We start from the raw sequence: 26,364 nt of genomic DNA on the forward strand, positions 1-26,364 counted from the left end.
CCCAGAAACCCATTATACACACTTATAGGTGCTACGTATAAAATGTCTCAACCATGTGGAAGCTAGGTGAATTGCAACAGTACTTAGGCTGAATATAAACAACTCTCCCTCCTCTCCTGCCTCCCATTTCTTCAAAGCACAGCAGAGACTTTGTGGCTGTGGAACCTAGTGGAAACTACTCTCGCTTGAGACTTGTACTTTCAGTTTGGTCCACCAGCTTCAAACAGCTGAAAATACGTTTTGTTAGTGAAAGATATTTCACATCGATTTACAGTACATTCGGAAGGTATTCACACCCCTTGAGTTTTTCCATTTTTTTTCCCATTACAGTCTTATCCTAAAATGTTCCCTAGTCAATCTACACACAATACCCCATAATGGAAAAGGTTTTTAGAAAAAAACGAAATACCTTATTTACATAAAAGTATTCAGAACCTTTGCTATGAGAGTCGAAATTGAGCTCAGGTGCATCCTGTTTTCATTGATCATCCTTGAGATGTTTCTACAACTTGATTTGAGTCCACCTGTGGTAAATTCAATTGATTGGACATGATTTGGAAAGGCACACACCTGTCTATATAAGGTCCCACAGTTGACAGTGCATGTCAGAGCAGAAACCAAGCCATGAGGTCGAAGGAATTGTCCGTAGAGCTCCTCGACAGGTTGTGTTCAAGCATAGATCTGGGAAAGGGTACCAAAACAGCATTGAAGGTAATCAACAAGATTCTTCCTAGAGCTGGACTCCCGGCCAAACTGAACAATCGGGGGAGAAGGGCCTTGGTAAGGGAGGTAACCAAGAACTCGATGGTCACTCTGACAGAGCTCCAGAGTTCCTCTATGGAGATGGGAGAACCTTCCAGAAGCACTACCATCTCTGCAGCACACCACCAATCAGGCCTTTATGGTAGTGTGGCCAGACGGAAGCCACTCTTCAGTAAAAGGCACATGACCGCCCGGTTGGAGTTTGCTAAAAGGCACCTAAAGGACTTTCAGACCATGAAAAACAAGATTCGTTGGTCTGATGAAACCAAGATTGAACTCTTCGGTCTGAATGTCAAGCGTCACGTCTGGAGGAAACCTGGCACCATCCCTACGGTGAAGCATGGTGGTGGCAGCATCATGCTGTGAGGATGTTTTTCAGCGGCAGGGACTGGGAGACTAGTCAGGATCAAGGGAAAGATGTACAGTGCAAAATACAGAGAGATTCTTGATGAAAACCTGCTCCAGAGTGCTCAGGACCCCAGACTGGGGCGAAGGTTCACCTTCCAACAGGACAACGACCCTAAACACACAGCCAAGACTACGCAGAAGTAGCTTCGGAACAAGTCTCTGAATGTCCTTGAGTGGCCCAGACAGAGCCCGGACTTGAAGCCATCGAACATCTCTGGAGAGACATCGCTTGAGAGGATCTGCAGAGAAGAATGGGAGAAACTCCCCAAATACAGGTTTGTCAAGCTTGTAGCGTCATACCCAAGAAGACTCGAGGCTGTAATCACTGCCAAAGGTGCTTCAACAAAGTACTGAGTAAAGGGTCTGAATATTTGATATTTCAGTTGTTGTTTTTTATTTGCAAAAATTGATAAAAAGCTGTTTTTGCTTTGTCATTATCATTATCTATTGTATGTAGATTGATGAGGGAAAAAATGATTTAATCAATTTTAGAATAACGTAAGCAACATAAGAAAATGTGTAAAAAGTCAAGAGGTCTTTCCCGAATGCACTGTAGATTGTACAATGATTCTTTACACTATGAATTGCTTGTTTGGTAACATAAACTGAAATTAGGCAAATGTTATAGAATTTTAGCAACCAGGTAATGGCAGGGCAATTTCTGCTTGTGCGATGATTACCATGCCTCTGAGTGAAGCTTTGACAACAAGAGCCAGAAGGCTGAACAATCTTTATGCAATTTTGTGTGGGCCCAAAACGTTTTAGTTGTTGTTGTTGAAACAACGAAACATTGTGAAACTATCATTGCGCTATTACTGCAGATATCAGGACATTTTTCTGAAATAACAAAGAAAAAATATGACATATAGCTCCTTTAACCTGCACACCTCTCCTCTATCCTCCACCTGTATCATCAGCTCTCTCTCCCCCTCCATCCCCTTATTCCCCCTCTGGGCTGGGAGTTAGCATGCTTTTACAATCGCATGCTGTCCCTGCTACATAGAGTGATACAGCTGTTACGGTGAATGCACACACCAAGGAACGCACGTACACATGTACACACGTACACGTACACGTACACACACACACACACACACGTACACACACGTACACACACGTACACACACACACACACACACACACGTACACACGTACACACACGTACACACACGTACACACGTACACACACACACGTACACACGTACACACACGTATACACCTACACACACACACACGTACACACACGTACACACACACACACACACACACACACACACACACACACACACACACACACACACACGTACACACACGTACACACACACACACACACACACACACACACACACACACACACACACACACACACACACACACACACACACACACACACACTCCAGGTGATAATAAAACAGTGACAGTGGGACGGCCGAGGAGGCTGCTTCCTGATATCAATGAAATGCTTCTCTCTGTCTGCTTCTCCAAGCTCTCATCTGAGGAGTGATACTGAATTATTATCGCTAATGTTTAGACCTCTAAATGACCTCTGTGTCTAAGAGGAGAGAGAGAAGAGAAAGACAGAGCGAGAGAGAGCAAGCGGGAGAAAAGCGCCATACATTTAATTAAAATGTTTTTTGTGGTGTGGGTGTATTCCGGTGTTAGTGTGTTGTCTATATGCACACCAAAAGACTAGGTTAGACCAATGAACTAAAGTATTTGTGTGTGTGTGTGAGTGTGTGTGTGTGCGTGTGTGTGCGTGCATGCGTGCCACGGTCTCCTCCAGACTTTTCATGTGGTTGTTCGACCGCACCAGTTACTAGTCTCCATAGCAACAGTTTCTCCGCAAGTAATTTGCACATGGAAACATCCCATATGTCACACTCATACTCTCTCGTACACACACTCTCTCGCAGACACACACAGATGGCTACATTGCAGGGACAAGCTCACCATCTCTCCGTTTCTCTTTCATGTGTTTTTTCTCCATCTCTCCTTCTTTCTCTCCGTCCCTCCATCTCACGACCCTGCTGGGAGAATGAATGGAGTAGATTCATTAAGACCTCCCCTATTGACAGACAAGATGAGATGAAGGGAGTAGATTCATGAAGACCTCCCCTACTGACAGACAAGATGAGAGGGAGGAGTAGATTCATGAAGACCTCCCCTACTGACAGACAACATGAGAGGGAGTAGATTCATGAAGACCTCCCCTACTGACAGACAAGATGAGATGAAGGGAGTAGATTCATGAATACCTCCCCTACTGACAGACAAGATGAGATGAAGGGAGTAGATTCATGAAGACCTCCCCTACTGACAGACAAGATGAGAGGGAGGAGTAGATTCATGAAGACCTCCCCTACTGACAGACAAGATGAGATGAAGGGAGTAGATTCATGAAGACCTCCCCTACTGACAGACAAGATGAGATGAAGGGAGTAGATTCATGAATACCTCCCCTACTGACAGACAAGATGAGATGAAGGGAGTAGATTCATGAAGACCTCCCCTACTGACAGACAAGATGAGAGGGAGGAGTAGATTCATGAAGACCTCCCCTACTGACAGACAAGATGAGATGAAGGGAGTAGATTCATGAATACCTCCCCTACTGACAGACAAGATGAGATGAAGGGAGTAGATTCATGAAGACCTCCCCTACTGACAGACAAGATGAGAGCGAGGAGTAGATTCATGAAGACCTCCCCTACTGACAGACAAGATGAGATGAAGGGAGTAGATTCATGAAGACCTCCCCTACTGACAGACAAGATGAGATGAAGGGAGTAGATTCATGAAGACCTCCCCTACTGACAGATAAGATGAGATGAAGGGAGTAGATTCATGAAGACCTCCCCTACTGACAGACAAGATGAGATGAAGGGAGTAGATTCATGAAGACCTCCCCTACTGACAGATAAGATGAGATGAAGGGAGTAGATTAATGAAGACCTCCCCTACTGACAGATAAGATGAGAGGGAGTAGATTCATGAAGACCTCCCCTACTGACAGAAAAGATGAGAGGGAGGAGTAGATTTAGGAGGAGTAGATTCATGAAGACCTCCTCTACTGACAGACAAGATGAGAGGGAGGAGTAGATTCATGAAGACCTCCCCTACTGACAGACGAGATGAGATGAAGGGAGTAGATTCATGAAGACCTCCCCTACTGACAGACAAGATGAGATGAAGGGAGTAGATTCATGAAGACCTCCCCTACTGACAGACAAGATGATATGAAGGGAGTAGATTCATGAAGACCTCCCCTACTGACAGATAAGATGAGAGGGAGGAGTAGATTCATGAAGACCTCCCCTACTGACAGACAAGATGAGATGAAGGGAGTAGATTCATGAAGACCTCCTCTACTGACAGACAAGATGAGAGGGAGGAGTAGATTAATGAAGACCTCCCCTACTGACAGACAAGATGAGATGAAGGGAGTAGATTCATGAATACCTCCCCTACTGACAGACAAGATGAGATGAAGGGAGTAGATTCATGAATACCTCCCCTACTGACAGACAAGATGAGAGGGAGAAGTAGATTCATGAAGACCTCCCCTACTGACAGACAAGATGAGATGAAGGGAGTAGATTCATGAAGACCTCCCCTACTGACAGACAAGATGAGATGAAGGGAGTAGATTCATGAAGACCTCCCCTACTGACAGATAAGATGAGATGAAGGGAGTAGATTCATGAAGGCCTCCCCTACTGACAGACAAGATGAGATGAAGGGAGTAGATTAATGAAGACCTCCCCTACTGACAGACAAGATGAGATGAAGGGAGTAGATTCATGAAGACCTCCCCTACTGACAGATAAGATGAGAGGGAGGAGTAGATTAATGAAGACCTCCCCTACTGACAGACAAGATGAGATGAAGGGAGTAGATTCATGAAGACCTCCCCTACTGACAGACAAGATGAGAGGGAGGAGTAGATTCATGAAGACCTCCCCTACTGACAGATAAGATGAGATGAAGGGAGTAGATTCATGAATACCTCCCCTACTGACAGACAAGATGAGATGAAGGGAGTAGATTCATGAAGACCTCCCCTACTGACAGACAAGATGAGAGGGAGGAGTAGATTCATGAAGACCTCCCCTACTGACAGACAAGATGAGATGAAGGGAGTAGATTCATGAAGACCTCCCCTACTGACAGACAAGATGAGATGAAGGGAGTAGATTCATGAAGACCTCCCCTACTGACAGATAAGATGAAATTAAGGGAGTAGATTCATGAAGACCTCCCCTACTGACAGACAAGATGAGATGAAGGGAGTAGATTCATGAAGACCTCCCCTACTGACAGATAAGATGAGATGAAGGGAGTAGATTCATGAAGACCTCCCCTACTGACAGACAAGATGAGATGAAGGGAGTAGATTCATGAAGACCTCCCCTACTGACAGACAAGATGAGAGCGAGGAGTAGATTCATGAAGACCTCCCCTACTGACAGACAAGATGAGATGAAGGGAGTAGATTCATGAAGACCTCCCCTACTGACAGACAAGGATGAGATGAAGGGAGTAGATTCATGAAGACCTCCCCTACTGACAGATAAGATGAGATGAAGGGAGTAGATTCATGAAGACCTCCCCTACTGACAGACAAGATGAGATGAAGGGAGTAGATTCATGAAGACCTCCCCTACTGACAGATAAGATGAGATGAAGGGAGTAGATTCATGAAGACCTCCCCTACTGACAGATAAGATGAGAGGGAGTAGATTCATGAAGACCTCCCCTACTGACAGAAAAGATGAGAGGGAGGAGTAGATTTAGGAGGAGTAGATTCATGAAGACCTCCTCTACTGACAGACAAGATGAGAGGGAGGAGTAGATTCATGAAGACCTCCCCTACTGACAGACAAGATGAGATGAAGGGAGTAGATTCATGAAGACCTCCCCTACTGACAGACAAGATGATATGAAGGGAGTAGATTCATGAAGACCTCCCCTACTGACAGATAAGATGAGAGGGAGGAGTAGATTCATGAAGACCTCCCCTACTGACAGACAAGATGAGATGAAGGGAGTAGATTCATGAAGACCTCCCCTACTGACAGATAAGATGAGAGGGAGGAGTAGATTCATGAAGACCTCCCCTACTGACAGACAAGATGAGATGAAGGGAGTAGATTCATGAAGACCTCCCCTATTGACAGATAAGATGAGAGGGAGGAGTAGATTCATGAAGACCTCCCCTACTGACAGACAAGATGAGATGAAGGGAGTAGATTCATGAAGACCTCCCCTACTGACAGACAAGATGAGAGGGAGGAGTAGATTCATGAAGACCTCCCCTACTGACAGACAAGATGAGATGAAGGGAGTAGATTCATGAATACCTCCCCTACTGACAGACAAGATGAGATGAAGGGAGTAGATTCATGAAGACCTCCCCTACTGACAGACAAGATGAGAGGGAGAAGTAGATTCATGAAGACCTCCCCTACTGACAGACAAGATGAGATGAAGGGAGTAGATTCATGAAGACCTCCCCTACTGACAGACAAGATGAGATGAAGGGAGTAGATTCATGAAGACCTCCCCTACTGACAGATAAGATGAGATGAAGGGAGTAGATTCATGAAGACCTCCCCTACTGACAGACAAGATGAGATGAAGGGAGTAGATTCATGAAGACCTCCCCTACTGACAGACAAGATGAGATGAAGGGAGTAGATTCATGAAGACCTCCCCTACTGACAGATAAGATGAGAGGGAGGAGTAGATTCATGAAGACCTCCCCTACTGACAGACAAGATGAGATGAAGGGAGTAGATTCATGAAGACCTCCCCTACTGACAGACAAGATGAGAGGGAGGAGTAGATTCATGAAGACCTCCCCTACTGACAGATAAGATGAGATGAAGGGAGTAGATTCATGAATACCTCCCCTACTGACAGACAAGATGAGATGAAGGGAGTAGATTCATGAAGACCTCCCCTACTGACAGACAAGATGAGAGGGAGGAGTAGATTCATGAAGACCTCCCCTACTGACAGACAAGATGAGATGAAGGGAGTAGATTCATGAAGACCTCCCCTACTGACAGACAAGATGAGATGAAGGGAGTAGATTCATGAAGACCTCCCCTACTGACAGATAAGATGAAATTAAGGGAGTAGATTCATGAAGACCTCCCCTACTGACAGACAAGATGAGATGAAGGGAGTAGATTCATGAAGACCTCCCCTACTGACAGATAAGATGAGATGAAGGGAGTAGATTCATGAAGACCTCCCCTACTGACAGACAAGATGAGATGAAGGGAGTAGATTCATGAAGACCTCCCCTACTGACAGACAAGATGAGAGCGAGGAGTAGATTCATGAAGACCTCCCCTACTGACAGACAAGATGAGATGAAGGGAGTAGATTCATGAAGACCTCCCCTACTGACAGACAAGGATGAGATGAAGGGAGTAGATTCATGAAGACCTCCCCTACTGACAGATAAGATGAGATGAAGGGAGTAGATTCATGAAGACCTCCCCTACTGACAGACAAGATGAGATGAAGGGAGTAGATTCATGAAGACCTCCCCTACTGACAGATAAGATGAGATGAAGGGAGTAGATTCATGAAGACCTCCCCTACTGACAGATAAGATGAGAGGGAGTAGATTCATGAAGACCTCCCCTACTGACAGAAAAGATGAGAGGGAGGAGTAGATTTAGGAGGAGTAGATTCATGAAGACCTCCTCTACTGACAGACAAGATGAGAGGGAGGAGTAGATTCATGAAGACCTCCCCTACTGACAGACAAGATGAGATGAAGGGAGTAGATTCATGAAGACCTCCCCTACTGACAGACAAGATGATATGAAGGGAGTAGATTCATGAAGACCTCCCCTACTGACAGATAAGATGAGAGGGAGGAGTAGATTCATGAAGACCTCCCCTACTGACAGACAAGATGAGATGAAGGGAGTAGATTCATGAAGACCTCCCCTACTGACAGATAAGATGAGAGGGAGGAGTAGATTCATGAAGACCTCCCCTACTGACAGACAAGATGAGATGAAGGGAGTAGATTCATGAAGACCTCCCCTATTGACAGATAAGATGAGAGGGAGGAGTAGATTCATGAAGACCTCCCCTACTGACAGACAAGATGAGATGAAGGGAGTAGATTCATGAAGACCTCCCCTACTGACAGACAAGATGAGAGGGAGGAGTAGATTCATGAAGACCTCCCCTACTGACAGACAAGATGAGATGAAGGGAGTAGATTCATGAATACCTCCCCTACTGACAGACAAGATGAGATGAAGGGAGTAGATTCATGAAGACCTCCCCTACTGACAGACAAGATGAGAGGGAGAAGTAGATTCATGAAGACCTCCCCTACTGACAGACAAGATGAGATGAAGGGAGTAGATTCATGAAGACCTCCCCTACTGACAGACAAGATGAGATGAAGGGAGTAGATTCATGAAGACCTCCCCTACTGACAGATAAGATGAGATGAAGGGAGTAGATTCATGAAGACCTCCCCTACTGACAGACAAGATGAGATGAAGGGAGTAGATTCATGAAGACCTCCCCTACTGACAGACAAGATGAGATGAAGGGAGTAGATTCATGAAGACCTCCCCTACTGACAGATAAGATGAGAGGGAGGAGTAGATTCATGAAGACCTCCCCTACTGACAGACAAGATGAGATGAAGGGAGTAGATTCATGAAGACCTCCCCTACTGACAGACAAGATGAGAGGGAGGAGTAGATTCATGAAGACCTCCCCTACTGACAGATAAGATGAGATGAAGGGAGTAGATTCATGAATACCTCCCCTACTGACAGACAAGATGAGATGAAGGGAGTAGATTCATGAAGATCTCCCCTACTGACAGACAAGATGAGAGGGAGGAGTAGATTCATGAAGACCTCCCCTACTGACAGACAAGATGAGATGAAGGGGGTAGATTCATGAAGACCTCCCCTACTGACAGACAAGATGAGATGAAGGGAGTAGATTCATGAAGACCTCCCCTACTGACAGATAAGATGAGATGAAGGGAGTAGATTCATGAAGACCTCCCCTACTGACAGACAAGATGAGATGAAGGGAGTAGATTCATGAAGACCTCCCCTACTGACAGATACGATGAGATGAAGGGAGTAGATTCATGAAGACCTCCCCTACTGACAGACAAGATGAGATGAAGGGAGTAGATTCATAAAGACCTCCCCTACTGACAGACAAGATGAGATGAAGGGAGTAGATTCATGAAGACCTCCCCTACTGACAGACAAGATGAGATGAAGGGAGTAGATTCACGAAGACCTCCCCTACTGACAGATACGATGAGATGAAGGGAGTAGATTCATGAAGACCTCCCCTACTGACAGATAAGATGAGATGAAGGGAGTAGATCACAAAGACCTCCCCTACTGACAGATAAGATGAGAGGGAGGGAGTAGATTCATGAAGACCTCCCCTACTGACAGAAAAGATGAGAGGGAGGAGTAGATTTAGGAGGAGTAGATTCATGAAGACCTCCTCTACTGACAGACAAGATGAGATGAAGGGAGTAGATTCATGAATACCTCCCCTACTGACAGACAAGATGAGATGAAGGGAGTAGATTCATGAAGACCTCCCCTACTGACAGACAAGATGAGAGCGAGGAGTAGATTCATGAAGACCTCCCCTACTGACAGACAAGATGAGATGAAGGGAGTAGATTCATGAAGACCTCCCCTACTGACAGACAAGATGAGATGAAGGGAGTATATTCATGAAGACCTCCCCTACTGACAGATAAGATGAGATGAAGGGAGTAGATTCATGAAGACCTCCCCTACTGACAGACAAGATGAGATGAAGGGAGTAGATTCATGAAGACCTCCCCTACTGACAGATAAGATGAGATGAAGGGAGTAGATTAATGAAGACCTCCCCTACTGACAGATAAGATGAGAGGGAGTAGATTCATGAAGACCTCCCCTACTGACAGAAAAGATGAGAGGGAGGAGTAGATTTAGGAGGAGTAGATTCATGAAGACCTCCTCTACTGACAGACAAGATGAGAGGGAGGAGTAGATTCATGAAGACCTCCCCTACTGACAGACGAGATGAGATGAAGGGAGTAGATTCATGAAGACCTCCCCTACTGACAGACAAGATGAGATGAAGGGAGTAGATTCATGAAGACCTCCCCTACTGACAGACAAGATGATATGAAGGGAGTAGATTCATGAAGACCTCCCCTACTGACAGATAAGATGAGAGGGAGGAGTAGATTCATGAAGACCTCCCCTACTGACAGACAAGATGAGATGAAGGGAGTAGATTCATGAAGACCTCCCCTACTGACAGATAAGATGAGAGGGAGGAGTAGATTCATGAAGACCTCCCCTACTGACAGACAAGATGAGATGAAGGGAGTAGATTCATGAAGACCTCCCCTACTGACAGATAAGATGAGAGGGAGGAGTAGATTCATGAAGACCTCCCCTACTGACAGACAAGATGAGATGAAGGGAGTAGATTCATGAAGACCTCCCCTACTGACAGACAAGATGAGAGGGAGGAGTAGATTCATGAAGACCTCCCCTACTGACAGACAAGATGAGATGAAGGGAGTAGATTCATGAAGACCTCCCCTACTGACAGACAAGATGAGAGGGAGAAGTAGATTCATGAAGACCTCCCCTACTGACAGACAAGATGAGATGAAGGGAGTAGATTCATAAAGACCTCCCCTACTGACAGACAAGATGAGATGAAGGGAGTAGATTCATGAAGACCTCCCCTACTGACAGACAAGATGAGATGAAGGGAGTAGATTCATGAAGACCTCCCCTACTGACAGATACGATGAGATGAAGGGAGTAGATTCATGAAGACCTCCCCTACTGACAGATAAGATGAGATGAAGGGAGTAGATCACGAAGACCTCCCCTACTGACAGATAAGATGAGAGGGAGGAGTAGATTCATGAAGACCTCCGTTACTGACAGATAAGATGAGAGGGAGGAGTAGATTCATGAAGACCTCCCCTACTGACAGATAAGATGAGATGAAGGGAGTAGATTCATGAAGACCTCCCCTACTGACAGACAAGATGAGATGAAGGGAGTAGATTCATGAAGACCTCCCCTACTGACAGACAAGATGAGATGAAGGGAGTAGATTCATGAAGACCTCCCCTACTGACAGATAAGATGAGATGAAGGGAGTAGATCACGAAGACCTCCCCTACTGACAGATAAGATGAGAGGGAGGAGTAGATTCATGAAGACCTCCCCTACTGACAGATAAGATGAGATGAAGGGAGTAGATTCATGAAGACCCCCCCTACTGACAGATAAGATGAGAGGGAGGAGTAGATTCATGAAGACCTCCGTTACTGACAGATAAGATGAGAGGGAGGAGTAGATTCATGAAGACCTCCCCTACTGACAGATAAGATGAGATGAAAGGAGTAGATTCATGAAGACCTCCCCTACTGACAGACAAGATGAGATTAAGGGAGTAGATTCATGAAGACCTCCCCTACTGACAGACAAGATGAGATGAAGGGAGTAGATTCATGAAGACCTCCCCTACTGACAGACAAGATGAGAGGGAGGAGTAGATTCATGAAGACCTCCCCTACTGACAGACAAGATGAGATGAAGGGAGTAGATTCATGAAGACCTCCCCTACTGACAGATGAGAGGGAGAAGTAACTTCAAGTGTTTCTATATTTCGGGAAATATGGGAGGATGAAACAGACTTTTGTTTTAACAGATGTCCTGTCTTCATAAATACCATGTTTTTGTTTGTTTCTGTTTAGAACAGTATAAAAGCTCATTTGATACCTGTGTAGCTGGATAGTTTGAGAACGAGAGAAAGAGACTCAATATTGACAGGGTCAGTCAGACAGATAGACAATTGAAACAGCAGGTTCGGTCTCCCTCTCTATTCTCAGACTGAACTCCCCTTCTGGCCTGAGAAAGTTTTTGCTTCACAAGGTGACCTTGTCATAGTGGTGGCGATGGTGTATTTTTCGGGAGTTGGGGGGGGGGGGGGGGGGGGGATAATGTGGACGGTTCTGTCCCTGAGGTTTTACCACTCTAATTTGTTCCTTGTTTTCTGTCAGAGTGGATGGCTGCAGGCTACACACACACACACACACACGCGCGCGCACACACACACACACACCTCAGGTCCCAAGTGCTCGCCCCTGTCATCCGGGTCAAAGAGGTGATGAAGAGCTGTGAGGGAGAGAGGAAGAGAGGTGGGGAGGAGAGAAAGTGGAGGAGGAGAGGACACCTCTCACAGTAACCACAGCCCCCTAGTGGCAGATCTTAGCCCTCTACAGATATGAATATGTATGAACACATACAGAACAATGACCCTGCATGGCCTTGGTCAGCATGGTAATATAATCATTCAACATAGAGTCTTCAGGAAAATCAGAGTTCAGTTAGCTTGATGATAAAATCAACCATAAATGAGTTTCTACACACAATCCCAAGAAACACCACTTTAGTGTTGGGTGTGGTTGTTATCCAGTCCCCAGTAAACGTGCAATAGCACTGGGGATCATCCATAAGAGAGTAGCTTCACTCTAGGAACAGCTACAGTAGTGTGACTGACTGGGTTTTAACAACACTGTCAGCCCGCTGAGACACTGTAAAGCCCAGGCAAGGTCATTTTTCCTGCTTATATTACACATCTTTGTTGGATTGTGTTGAATTGGGTTGTTCCTTTCATGTCTGCAATCATTCTCTCTATCTTCCCCACTCATCTCTCTCTCTCTATCTCCCTACCTTTCTCTCCCTCATCCCTCTCTCTCTCTCTCTCTCTCTCTCTCTCTCTCTCTGTTAGTGTGACAGATGTAATGGAGGATTATTTCATTAGATGTGTTAGAGGCACAGCAGGTCACAGCCGCAGCGGACATTTAATTACATCACACACACACACACACACACACACACACACACACACACACACACACACACACACACACACACAGAGAGAGAGATGAATTCAGCTGTGACAGGAAAGACTGTGATGGAGCATGATACTAATATAAACCACTCAGCAGGCAAGCTAACCCCGGAGCTATCTATACAAATCTACCTCCTACCTCTCTCTACCTCTCCCTATACCTCTTTCATCCCCCTTACTCTCACTCTCTATCTACCTCTCTTGGCTTTCATGTTGCTCACATGCTGGGATGACTCTCTGAAGGGAGGGGGGGTTGTCACAAGAATGTGTGTGCATGAGTGTACTTACTTGTGTGTGTGTGTCTGTGAGCTTGTGTGAGCCATGTGTGCATGCCTATATGGTATATTGGTCTGTAACTATCAGCCAGTCATAATGGCCAAAAAAATATGAATGAAATACTGCTATGGGCATCAGGTACAGTTGTTTAGAGGTTGATGGCGCGATAGAGATGGCAGCTTCGCTTCAAGTCCTTAGGAAACTGCAGTATTTTGTTTTTTTAATGTATTATTTCTTACGTTGTTAGCCCAGAAAACTTTAAGTGTTATTGCATACAGCCGGGAATAACTATTTGATATCAGAGAGACATTAACTTACTAGCACAACCAGCACTACGACCAGGAATACGACTTTCCCAATGCAGATCCTTTGTCTGCACCTCCCAGGGCATTTGAACTGACTCCAGAGGCCAACCCAAAACAACAACGTCAGAGGAGAGTGTGCCGGAGTGGTCTTCTAGTGAGGCTTCGGATGCTCGCACACCACCCACCGCTTCAGAGTATATTACTCGCTAATGTCCAGTCCCTAGTTAACAAAGTCGACGAAATTAGTGCAAGAGTTGCTTTCCAAAGAGATTTCCAGGATTGTAACATACTCTGTTTCATGGAGACATGGCTAGCTGGGGACATGCTGTCTGAGTCAGTACAGCCAATGGGATTTTCAGTGCATCGCACCAACAGGAACAAACATCTCTCTGGTGAGAAGAAGGGCGGGGGTGTATGTTTCATGATTAACAACTCATGTTGTAATTATAACAACATACAAGAACTCAAGTCCTTTTGTTCACCTGACCTAGAATTCCTTACAATCAAATGCCGACCTTATTATCTCCCAAGAGAACTCTCCTCGGTTATCGTCACAGCCGTGTATATCCCTGCGCAAGCGGTGACCAAGACGGCCATCAAGGAACTTCACTGGACTTTATGCAAACTGGAAACCATATATCCCGAGGCTGCATTTATTGTAGCTGGGGATTTTAACAAAGCTAATCTGAGAACAAGTCTACCTAAATTCTATCAGCATATCGATTGCAGTACATGGGCAAGTAACACACTCGACCACCGCTACTCTAACTTCCACGATGCATACAAGGCCCTCCCCGGCCCTCCTTTTGGCAAATCTGACCATGACACAATCTTGTTGCTCCCCTCCTATAGGCAGAAACTGAAACAGGGAGCACCTATGCTTAGGTCTATCCAACGCTTGTCTGACCAATTGGATTCCACGCTTCAAGACTGCTTCGGTACCGTGGACTGGGATATGTTCCAGGTAGCCTCAGACAAAAACATTGACCTATACTCTGACTCGGTGAGCGAGTTTATGAGGAAGTGTATAGGAGATGTACCCAATGTTAAAACCTTACCTAACCATAAACCGTGGATAGATGGCAGCATTCGTGCAAAACTGAAAGCTCGTACCACCGCATTTAATCATGACAAGACGACTGGAAAAATGGCCAAATACAGTGTAGTTATTCCCTCTGTAAGACAAAGTGAAGTCACAATTCAACGGCTCAAACACGAGACGTATGTGGCAGGGTCTACAGACAATCACGGATTACAAAAAGAATACCAGCCCCATCGCGGACATCGACGTCTTGCTCCCAGACAAATTAAACAACTTCTTTGCGCGCTTTGAGGACAATACAGTGACATGGCCTGCTACCAAAGACTGTGGGCTCTCCTTCTCCGTGGCCAACCTGAGTAAAACATTTAAACGTGTTAACCCTCGCAAGGCTGCCGGCCCAGACGGCATCCCTAGCCGCGTCCTCAGAGCATGCGCAGACCAGCTGGCTGGTGTGTTTACGGACATATTCAATCAATCCCCATCCCAGTCTGCTGTCCCCACATGCTTCAAGATGGCCACCATTGTTCCTGTTCCCAAGAAAGACAAGGTAACTGAACTAATCGCCCAGTAGCACTCCCTTCTGTCATCATGAAGTGCTTTGAGAGACTAGTCAAGGATCATATCACCTCCACCCTACCTGTCATCCTCCAATTTGCTTACCGCCCCAATAGGTCCACAGACGACGCCATCACACTGCACACTGCCCTAACCCATCTGAAAAACAGGAATACCTATGTAAGAATGCTGTTCATTGACTACAGCTCAGCATTCAACACCACAGTACCCTAAAAATTCATCATTAAGTTTGAGACCCTGGGTTTCGACCCCACCCTGTGCAACTGGGTCCTGGATTTCCTGAAGGGCCGCCCCCAGGTGTTGAAGGTAGGAAACAACATCTCCATTCCGCTGATCCTCAACCCTGGGGCCCCACAAGGGTGCGTTCTCAGCCCTCTCCTGTACTCCCTGTTCACCCATGACTGCGTGGCCATGTATGCCTCCAACTCAATCATCAAGTTTAAAGATGACAGTACAGTGGTAGGCTTGATTACCAACAACAACGAGACAGCCTACAGGGAGAAGGTGAGGGCCCTCAGAGTGTGGTGTCAGGAAAATAACCTCTCACTCAATGCGAGCAAAACAAAAGAGATGATCGTGGACTTCAGGAAACAGCAAAGGGAACACCCCCCTCTCCACATCGATGGGACAGCAGTGGAGAAAGTGGAAAGTTTTAAGTTCCTCTGTGTACATGTTACCGACAAACTGAAATGGTCCACGCACACAGACAGCAGACACAGACAGCCTCAGGAGGCTGAAAAAATGTGGCTTATCCCTGAAAACCCTCACTAACTTTTACATATGCACAATTGAGAGCATCCTGTTGGGCTGTATCACCACCTGGTATGGCAACTGCACTGCCCACAACCGCAGGGCTCTCCAGAGGGTGGTGCGGTCTGCACAGCACATCACCAGGGGCAAACTACCTGCCCTCCAGGACACCTACACCACCCAATGTCACAGGAAGGCAAAAAATATAATCAAGGACAATAACCACCCGAGCCAATACTTGTTCACCCCACTTCCATCCAGAAGGCGAGGTCAGTACAGGTGCATCAAAGCTGGGACAGAGAGATAGAAGCTGTTTTTCAATCTCAAGGCCATCAGATTGTTAAACAGGCACCACTAGCTCAGAGAGGCAGCTGCCAACCTACAGACTTGATATCATTGGCCACTTTAATAAATGGTACACTAGTCACTATAATAATGCCACTTTAACAATGTTTACATATCTCACAATACTGATCTTGTATTGACAGTTGAAGTCGGAAGTTTACATATACCTTAATCCTAGTAAAAATTCCCTGTCTTAGGTCAGTTAAGATCACCACTATATTTTAAGAATGTGAAATGTCAGAATAATAGAGAAAATTATTTATTTAAGATTTTATTTATTTCATCACATTCCCAGTGGGTCAGAAGTTTACATACACTCAATTAGTATTTGGTAGCATTGCCTTTAAATGGTTTAACTTGGGTCAAACATTTCAGGTAGCCTTCCACAAGCTTCCCACAATAAGTTGGGTGAATTTTGGCCCATTCCTCCTGACAGAGTTGGTGTAACTGAGTCAGGTTTGTAGGCCTCCTTGCTCGTACACGCTTTTTCAGTTCTGCCCACAAATGTTCTATAGGATTGAGGTCAGGGCTTTGTGATGGCCACTCCGATACCTTGACTTTGTTGACCTTAAGCCATTTTGCCACAACTTTGAAAGCATGGTTTGGGTCATTGTCCATTTGGAAGACCCCTTTGCGACCAAGCTTTAACTTCCTGACTAAGGTCTTGAGATGTTGCTTCAATATATCCCCATAATTGTCCTTCCTCATAATAATCTATTTTGTGAAGTGCACCAGTCTCTCCTGCAGCAAAGCAACATGATGCTGCCACCCCCGTGCTTCACGGTTGGGATGGTGTTCTTTGACTTGCAAACCTCCCCCTTAGTCCTCCAAACATAACGATGGTCATTCTGACCAAACAGTTCTATTTTGGTTTCATTAGACCATAGGATATTTCTCCAAAAAGTACGATCTTTGTCCCCATGTGCATTTGCAAACCGTAGTCTGTCTTTTTTTATGGCGATTTTGGAGCAGTGGCTTCTTCCTTGCTGAGCGGCCTTTCAGGTTTCAGTTTTACTGTGGATATAGATACTTTTGTACCTTTTCCTCCAGCATCTTCACAAGGTCCTTTGCTATTGTTCTGGGATTGATTTGCACTTTTCTCATCAAAGTACGTTCATCTCTAGGAGACAGAATGCGTCTCCTTCCTGAGCGGTATGACGGCTGCGTGGTCCCATGGTGGTTATACTTGCGTACTATTGTTTGTACAGATGAACGTGGTACATTCAGGCATTTGGAAATTGCTCCCAAAGATGAACCAGACTTGTGGAGGTCTACAATTTCTTTCTGAGGTCTTGGCTGAGTTATTTTGATTTTCCTATGATGTCAAGCAAAGATGCACTGAGTTTGAAGGTAGGCCTTGAAATACATCCACAGATACACCTCCAATTGACTCAAATGGTGTCAATTAGCCTATCAGAAGCTTCTAAAGCCACAACTTAATTTTCTGGAATTTTCCAAGCTGTTTAAAAGGCACAGTCAATTTAGTGTATGTAAATTTTGGACCCACTGGAATGTTGATACAGTGAATTATAAGTTAAATAATCTGTCTGTAAACAATTGTTGGAAAAATCACTTGTGTCATGCACAAAGTAGATGTCCTAAGCGACTTGCCAAAACTATTGTTTGTTAACAAGAAATTTGTGGAGTGGTTGAAAAACGAATTATAATGACTCCAACCTAAGTGTAAAACTTCTGTAAACTTCTGACTTCAACTGTATATACTGTATCCTTCACTATCTATTATTTACTTTCTATTGCATCTTAGCAGCTCTGTCACTGCTCATCCATATACAGTGGGGCAAAAATGTATTTAGTCAGCCACCAATTGTGCAAGTTCTCCCACTTAAAAAGATGAGAGAGGCCTGTAATTTTCATCATAGGTACACTTCAACTTTGACAGACAAAAGATCCAGAAAATCACATCGTAGGATTTTTAATGAATTTATTTGCAAATGATGGTGGAAAATAAGTATTTGGTCACCTACAAACAAGCAAGATTTCTGGCTCTCACAGACCTGTAACTTCTTCTTTAAGAGGCTCCTCTGTCCTCCACTTGTTACCTGTATTAATGGCACCTGTTTGAACTTGTTATCAGTATTAAAGACACCTGTCCACAACCTCAAACAGTCACACTCCAAACTCCACTATGGCCAAGACCATAGAGCTGTCCAAGGACACCAGAAACAAAATTGTAGACCTGCACCAGGCTGGGAAGACTGAATCTGCAATAGGTAAGCAGCTTGGTTTGAAGAAATCAACTGTGGGAGCAATTATTAGGAAATGGAATACATACAAGACCCCTGATAATCTCCCTCGATCTGGGGCTCCACGCAAGATCTCACCCCGTGGGGTCAAAATGATCACAAGAACGGTGAGCAAAAATCCCAGAACCACACGGGGGGACCTAGTGAATGACCTGCAGAGAGCTGGGACCAAAGTAACAAAGCCTACCATCAGTAACACACTACGCCGCCAGGGACTCAAATCCTGCAGATCCAGACGTGTCTCCCTGCTTAAGCCAGTACATGTCCAGGCCCGTCTGAAGTTTGCTAGAGAGCATTTGTATGATCCAGAAGAAGATTGGGAGAATGTCATATGGTCAGATGAAACCAAAATATAACTTTTTGTTAAAAACTCAACTCGTCGTGTTTGGAGGACAAAGAATGCTGAGTTGCATCCAAAGAACACCATACCTACTGTGAAGCTTGGGGGTGGAAACATCATGCTGTTTTTCTGCAAAGGGACCAGGACGACTGATCCGTGTAAAGGAAAGAATGAATGGGGCCATGTATCGTGAGATTTTGAGTGAAAACCTCCTTTCATCAGCAAGGGCATTGAAAATGAAATGTGGTTGGGTCTTTCAGCATGACAATGATCCCAAACACACTGCCCGGGCAACGAACGAGAGGCTTCGTAAGAAGCATTTCAAGGTCCTGGAGTGGCCTAGCCAGTCTCCAGATCTCAACCCCATAGAAAATCTTTGGAGGGAGTTGAAAGTCCGTGTTGCCCAGCAACAGCCCCAAAACATCACTGCTCTAGAGGAGATCTACATGGAGGAGTGGGCCAAAATACCAGCAACAGTGTGTGAAAACCTTGTGAAGACTTACAGAAAACGTTTTGAGATAAACTTTTGTTATTGACAAAATACTTATTTTCCACCATCATTTTTAAATAAATTCATTAAAAATCCTACAATGTGATTTTCTGGATTTTTTTCTTCTAATTTTGTCTGTCATAGTTGAAGTGTACCTATGATGAAAATGACAGGCCTCTCTCATCTTCTAAGTGGGAGAACTTGCACAATTGGTGGCTGACTAAATAATTTTTTGCCCCACTGTATTTTACACTTATATATTCTCATCCCATCCCTTTACTAGATTGGGTGTATTAGGTTTTGTTGTGGAATTGTTAGATATTACCTGTTAGATACTGCTCCACTGTCAGATCTAGGAGCATAAGCTTTTCGCTACACTCGCAATAACATACCGCTAACCATGTGTATGTGACCAATAACATTTGATTTTATTTTATTGGATTTAGGTTCCAGAGTTAGCCCAGCAAATGGATTTATGGCGGTTTGAATCTCAGGGCTGGAGGGTTTCTGTAATCAGTACCTACTGCCGCTGGTCTCTTCAGCAAGGCACTGAAACCCTAAACCCCCCGGTACCCAGTGCTTCCTGCTTGCCTCTCGTATGTGTGTGGTGTTTCATCTCAGAGTGATGGAACTGGACTAAGGTCCTGAGAGAGCTGCGACAGATCAGGCTAAAGTCTCATCCCCTGAGGGTCTCTCTCGTTCTCTCTCACAATTCAATTCAAAAGGGCTTTATTGCCACTGGAAACATACATTGCCAAAGCAAGTGAAATAGATAACGAATAATAGGGAAATAAACAACCATACATAAACAGTAAACATTACACTGCTTTAAAAGAATAGAGGCATTTTGAATGTTATATTGTGGCGATGTACAGTGTTGTAAAAATATTGAAGAGTTTAAGTACAAAAGGGGAAATAAATAAACATACATGAGTTGTATTTACAATGCTATTTGCTCTGCCTCATTCAGGGTTTGCAATGCATTCAGACAGTATTCAGACCTTTTCACTTTTTCCACATTTTGTTATGTTACCAGCCTTATTTTAAAATAGATTTTTTTTTAAATGTCCCTTATCAATCTACACACTACCCCATAATGACAAAGCAATGAAATTTGAAATGTATAAAAATGTTTTAAACAGAAATGCCTTATTTACATAAGTATTCAGACCCTTTGCTATCAGACGCGAATTTGAGCTCAGGTGCATCCTGTTTCCATTGATCATCCTTGAGATGTTTCAAAAAATTTATTGGAGTCCTCCTGTGGTAAATTGAATTGATTGGACATGATTTGGAAAGGCACACACATATAAGGTCCCACAGGTGACAGTGCATGTCAGAGCAAAAACCAAGCCATGAGGTCAAAGGAATTGTCCGTAGAGCTCCGAGACAGGATTGTGTCGAGGCATAGATCTGGGGAAGGGTACCAACAAATGTCTGCAGCATTGAAGGTCCCCAAGAACATAGTTGCCTCCATCATTTGCCTCCACCTTAAATGGAAGAACTTTGGAACCACTAAGATTCTTCCTAGAGTTGGCAGCTCTTCCAAACTGAGCAATCAGGGGAGAAGGGCCTTGGTCAGGGAGGTGACCAAGAACCTGATGGTCACTCTGATAGAGCTCTAGAGTTCCTCTGTGGAGATGGGAGAACTTTCCAGAATAACAACCAACTGCAGCACTCCACCAATCAGGCCTTTATGGTAGTGTGCCCAGACGGAAGCCACTCTTCAGTAAAAGGCACATGACCGCCCGGTTGGAGTTTGCCAAAATGCACCTAAAGGACTTTCAGACCATGAGAAACAAGATTCTTTGGTCTGATGAAACCAAGATTGAACTCTTCGGTCTGAATGCCAAGCGTCACGTCTGAAGGACACCTGGCACCATCCCTACGGTGAAGCATGGTGGCAGCATCATGCTGTGAGGATGTTTTTCAGCGGCAGGGACTGGGAGACTAGTCAGGATCAAGGGAAAGATGTACAGTGCAAAATACAGAGAGATTCTTGATTAAAACCTGCTCCAGAGCGCTCAGTACCCCAGACTGGGGCGAAGGTTCACCTTCCAACAGGACAACGACCCTAAACACACAGCCAAGACTACACAGAAGTAGCTTTGGAACAAGTCTCTGAATGTCCTTGAGTGGCCCAGACAGAGCCCGGACTTGAAGAAATCGAACATCTCTGGAGAGACATCGCTTGAGAGGATCTGCAGAGAAGAATGGGAGAAACTCCCAAAATACAGGTTTGTCAAGCTTGTAGCGTCATATCCAAGAAGACTCGAGGCTGTAATCACTGCCAAAGGTGCTTCAACAAAGTACTGAGTAAAGGGTCTGAATACTTATGTAAATGTGATATTTCAGTTGTTTTTTATTTGCAAAAATGTATAAAAAGCTGTTTTTGCTTTGTCATTATGGGGTATTGTGATGTCATTATGGGGTATTGTGATGTCATTATGGGGTATTGTGATGTCATTATGGGGTATTGTATGTAGATTGATGAGGGAATTTAAAAAAAATAATAATTTTAAAATAATGTAAGCAACATAAGAAAATGTGGAAAAAGTCAAGAGGTCTTGAATAGCGTCATACCAAAGAAGACTTGAAAGTTGCTGCCAAAGGTGCTTCAACAATGTACTGAACAAGGCTGTAACGTAACAAAATGTGGAAAAAGTCAAGGGGTCTGAATACTTTCCGAATGCACTGTATATCCATATTGATATTGTCCACCCGGTGGCCATTCTATTTAACGGCATCTAACTTGCGATTTTTCTTTGGCGCTGAAAGGGGAACCAGGAATTCATTTAGTTATAGAGTCATTGTTGAGAACGGTTTCTACACTGCTGGTTGGTCTCTGCTGGTCTCTTGCCATCCTTGTAAAATCATTTGAAAGCATTGCTTTTTCACTTTCATCAATAAAACACTGGAGGTTTTTGGAATCCTGACAATGATTCAGTTTCTTTTAAAATGGTTTGGCTGGCTGTCAAATTACAGTTACACACACCATAAGGAAGACCATATAGTGTTTGTTCACTGGTTGCCATTTTCTTTTGTCAACAGGTTGCAAATCTTGCTGCTGTGATGGTAACTGTGGTATTCACCTATTAAATATGGGAGTTTATCAAAATTGGATTCGTTTTAGAATTCTTTGTGGGTCTGTGTAATCTGAGGGAAATACAGTTGAAGTCGGAAGTTTACATACACTTAGGTTGGAGTCATTAAAACTAGTTTTTCAACCACTTCACACATTTCTTAGGAGTCGCTTAGGACATCTACTTTGTGCATGACACAAGTCATTTTTCCAACAATTGTTTACAGACAGATTATTTCACTTATAATTCACTGTATCACAATTCCAGTGGGGAAGAAATTTACATACACTATGTTGACTGTGCCTTTTAAACAGCTTGGAAAATTCCAGAAAATGATGTCATGGCTTTAGAAGTTTCTGATAGGCTACTTGACACAATTTGAGTCAGTTGGAGGTGTACCTGTGGATGTATTTCAAGGCCTACCTTCAAACTCAGTGCCTCTTTGCTTGACATCATGGGAAGATCAAAATAACTCCACAAGTCTGGTTCATCCTTGGGAGCAATTTCCAAATGCCTCAAGGTACCATGTTTATCTGTACAAACAATAGTACGCAAGTATAACCACCATGGGACCACGCAGCCGTCATACCGCTCAGGAAAGAGACGCGCTCTGTCTCCTAGAGATGAACGTTGGTGCGAAAAGTGCAAATCAAACCTAGAACAACAGCAAAGGACCTTGTGAAGATGCTGGAGGAAACAGGTACAAAAGTATCTATATTCACAGTAAAACGAGTCCTATGTGGACATAACCTGAAAGGCCGCACAGCAAGGAAGAAGCCACTGCTCCAAAACCACCATAAAAATAACAGACTAAGGTTTGCAACTGCACATGGGGACAAAGATCGTACTTTTTCGAGAAATGTCATCTGGTCTGATGAAACAAAAATAGAACTGTTTGGCCATAATGACCATCGTTATGTTTGGAGGAAAAAGGGGAGGCTTGCAAGTCGAAGAACACCATCCCAACCGTGAAGCACGGGGGGTGGCAGCGTCATGTTGTGGGGGTGCTTTGCTGCAGGAGGGACTGGTGCACTTCACAAAATAGATGGCATCATGAGGAAAGAAAATTATGGGGATATATTGAAGCAACGTCTCAAGACATCAGTCAGGAAGTTAAAGTTTGGTCTCAAATGGGTCTTCCAAATGGACAATGACCCCAAGTATATTTTCAAAGTTGTGGCAAAATGGCTTAAGGACAACAAAGTCAAGGTATTGATGTGGTCATCACAAAGCCCTGAAGCCCCTCAATCCTATAGAACATTTGTGGGCAGAACTGAAAAAGCGTGTACGAGCAAGGAGGCCTACAAACCTGACTCAGTTACACCAACTCTGTCAGGAGGAATGGGCCAAAATTCACCCAACTTATTGTGGGAAGCTTGTGGAAGGATACCTGAAACATTTTGACCCAAGTTAAATAATTTAAAGGCAATGCTACCAAATACTATTTGACTGTGTGTAAACTTATGACCCAGAAGCTGAAATAAATCAATATTCCCAATAAATGTGGGAATTAAAGCTGAAATAAATCATCCTCTCTTCTATTATTCTGACATTTCACATTCTTAAAATAAAGTGGTGATCCTAACTGACCTAAAAGAGGGAATTTTTACGAGGATTAAATGTCAGGAATTGTGAAAAACTGAGTTTAAATGTACTTGGCTAAGGTGTATGTATACTTCTGACTTCAACTGCATGTGTCTCTAATATGGTCATACATTTGGCAGGAGGTTAGGAAGTGCAACTCAGTTTCCACCTCATTTTGTGGGCAGTGTGCTCTCGAGAGCCAGTTGTGCCTTCTGCGGCATCTCTCAATAGCAAGGCTATTATAGTCAAAGCTTTTCTCAACTTTGGGAATTTTCTTAATTATCTTCCTCCCTCCCTCCCACTCTGTTGTCTGTGAGGAATACTTTACTAACCACAGGAGATAATATAGAGAGAGGAGCAAGGACAACACACACAAACACACTAGTACACACATAGATAATAGAGAGTGTGAGAAGAGAGGGGAAACAGGGGTGGATAGAGGTAGAGATGGGATGGATAGAGATAGAGATGGGATGGATAGAGAGATAAAATAGGGAGAGATGAATAGAGAGATAGAATAGGGAAGGATGGATAGAGATTGAATAGAGAGGGATGATAGCGATATACTGTAATAGAGAGGGATGATAGAGATAGAAAAAAGAGGGATGGATAGAGATAGAATAGAGAAGGATGGATAGAGATAGAATAGAGAGGGATGGATAGAGATAGAATAGAGAGGGTGGATAGAGATAGAATAGAGAGGGATGGATAGAGATAGAATAGAGAAGGATGGATAGAGATAGAATATAGAAGGATGGATAGAGATAGAGAGATAGAATAGGGAGGGATGGGGGGTCATAGTCATGTGTGTTTATTGTACTGTACTGACTCTGTGTTTGTGTCTCTGTCTCTCTCAGGGCAGGATCGTAGCGAGGCCGGGTTGATCAGGCGGTTTAAGGGGGATGGCGTTCGCTACAAGGCTAAACTCATCGGTCTGGACGAGGTCACCGCTGCACGCGGAGACAAACTCTGTCAAGACTCCATGATGAAGCTCAAGGTGAGTGTGTGTGTGTGTGTTTGACCCCGAGGACAGGGAATGAGGGGCAAGGTGTCTAGGGTAATAATGGAGCATAATGAGGTGGAGATGGGGGAGAGAAGATAGGGGAGAGAGGGGAGGTGAGGATGGGGGAGAGCAGAGGAAGGATTGGGGAGAGAGGAGGGGAGAGCGGTGAGGATGGGTAGAGAGGAGGTGAAGAAGGGGAGAGAGAAGGGAGGATGAGGGAGAGAGGAGGTGAGGATAGTGATTTAGGCTCCTATCTCATTTAACATGCTGGGTAATTATGTGATGGAAGGATGGTGTGAAAAAGGTGAGGGGTGAGGAGGGGTGAGGAAAGGTGAGGAGTGAGGAGAGGTGAGGAAAGGTGAGGGGTGAGGAGACGTGAGGGGTGAGGAGAGGTGAGGAGAGGTGAGGGGTGAGGAGAAGAGAGGGGTGAGGAGAAGTGAAGGATGAGGAGAAGAGAGGGGTGAGGAGAAGTGAGGAGAGATGAGGGGGAAGAGAAGTGAAGGATGAGGAGAAGTGAGGAGAAGTGAATGGTGAGGAGAAGAGAGGGGTAAAGAGAAGTGAAGGATGAGGAGAGGTGAGGAGAAGTGAAGGGTGAGGAGAAGAGAGGGGTGAGGAGAAGTGAAGGGTGAGGAGAAAAGAGGGGTGAGGAGAGGTGAGGGGTGTGGAGAGGTGAGGAGAGATGAGGGGGGAATAGAACTGAAGGATGAGGAGAAGTGAGGAGAAGTGAGGGGTGAGGAGAAGTGAGGGGTGAGGAGAAGTGAGAGGTGAGGAGAGGTGAGGAGAGGTGAGGGGTGAGGAGAGAAGAGGGGTGAGGAGAGAAGAGGTGAGGGTGAGGAGCAGAGGCAAACGGTGCATTGATCAACTTGTTTCCCAATTTGCTCATCCAGACAGGCAATACACACCAGGGTTTCCGGACATTTGACCGGCAACATTTTAATTTACCGGACATTTGAGAAGTTTACCGGAGCCTTTTGCATTGGATGCGTAACCTGATTAGGGCGTCCACCCACGGTGCTCAGAATGACACAAATCACATTGAAACTATGGTAATTCATTTTAACAGAACATGCAAGTCGAGGATGCAACGGTGTGTGGTCCTTCTTACCAAAATCTGATGTGCACTTTGAACATGTTAGAATAACTGTCCACATGTACTTTTCCTCAGCCAACAA

The 26,364-nt window shown here is 44.6% G+C and overlaps 1 protein-coding gene across 31 annotated transcripts in view; it reads left to right on the forward strand.

The window, feature by feature from the left end:
* The window catches only part of dab1a (DAB adaptor protein 1a), a 93,550-nt gene that overhangs the window by 30,144 nt on the left and 37,042 nt on the right, over positions 1-26,364 (forward strand). For all 31 annotated transcript variants that reach the window (XM_090231720.1, XM_090231706.1, XM_090231709.1 and 28 more), the window contains exon 3: positions 25,047-25,186. In XM_090231720.1, the coding sequence (XP_090087846.1) occupies positions 25,047-25,186 (140 nt within the window). The remainder of the gene's footprint in view (positions 1-25,046; positions 25,187-26,364) is intronic.

The sequence above is a fragment of the Oncorhynchus mykiss genome, chromosome 4, assembly GCF_057628025.1.
Source record: "Oncorhynchus mykiss isolate SJ-2025 chromosome 4, ASM5762802v1, whole genome shotgun sequence".
Taxonomy (NCBI): Eukaryota; Metazoa; Chordata; class Actinopteri; order Salmoniformes; family Salmonidae; genus Oncorhynchus; species Oncorhynchus mykiss.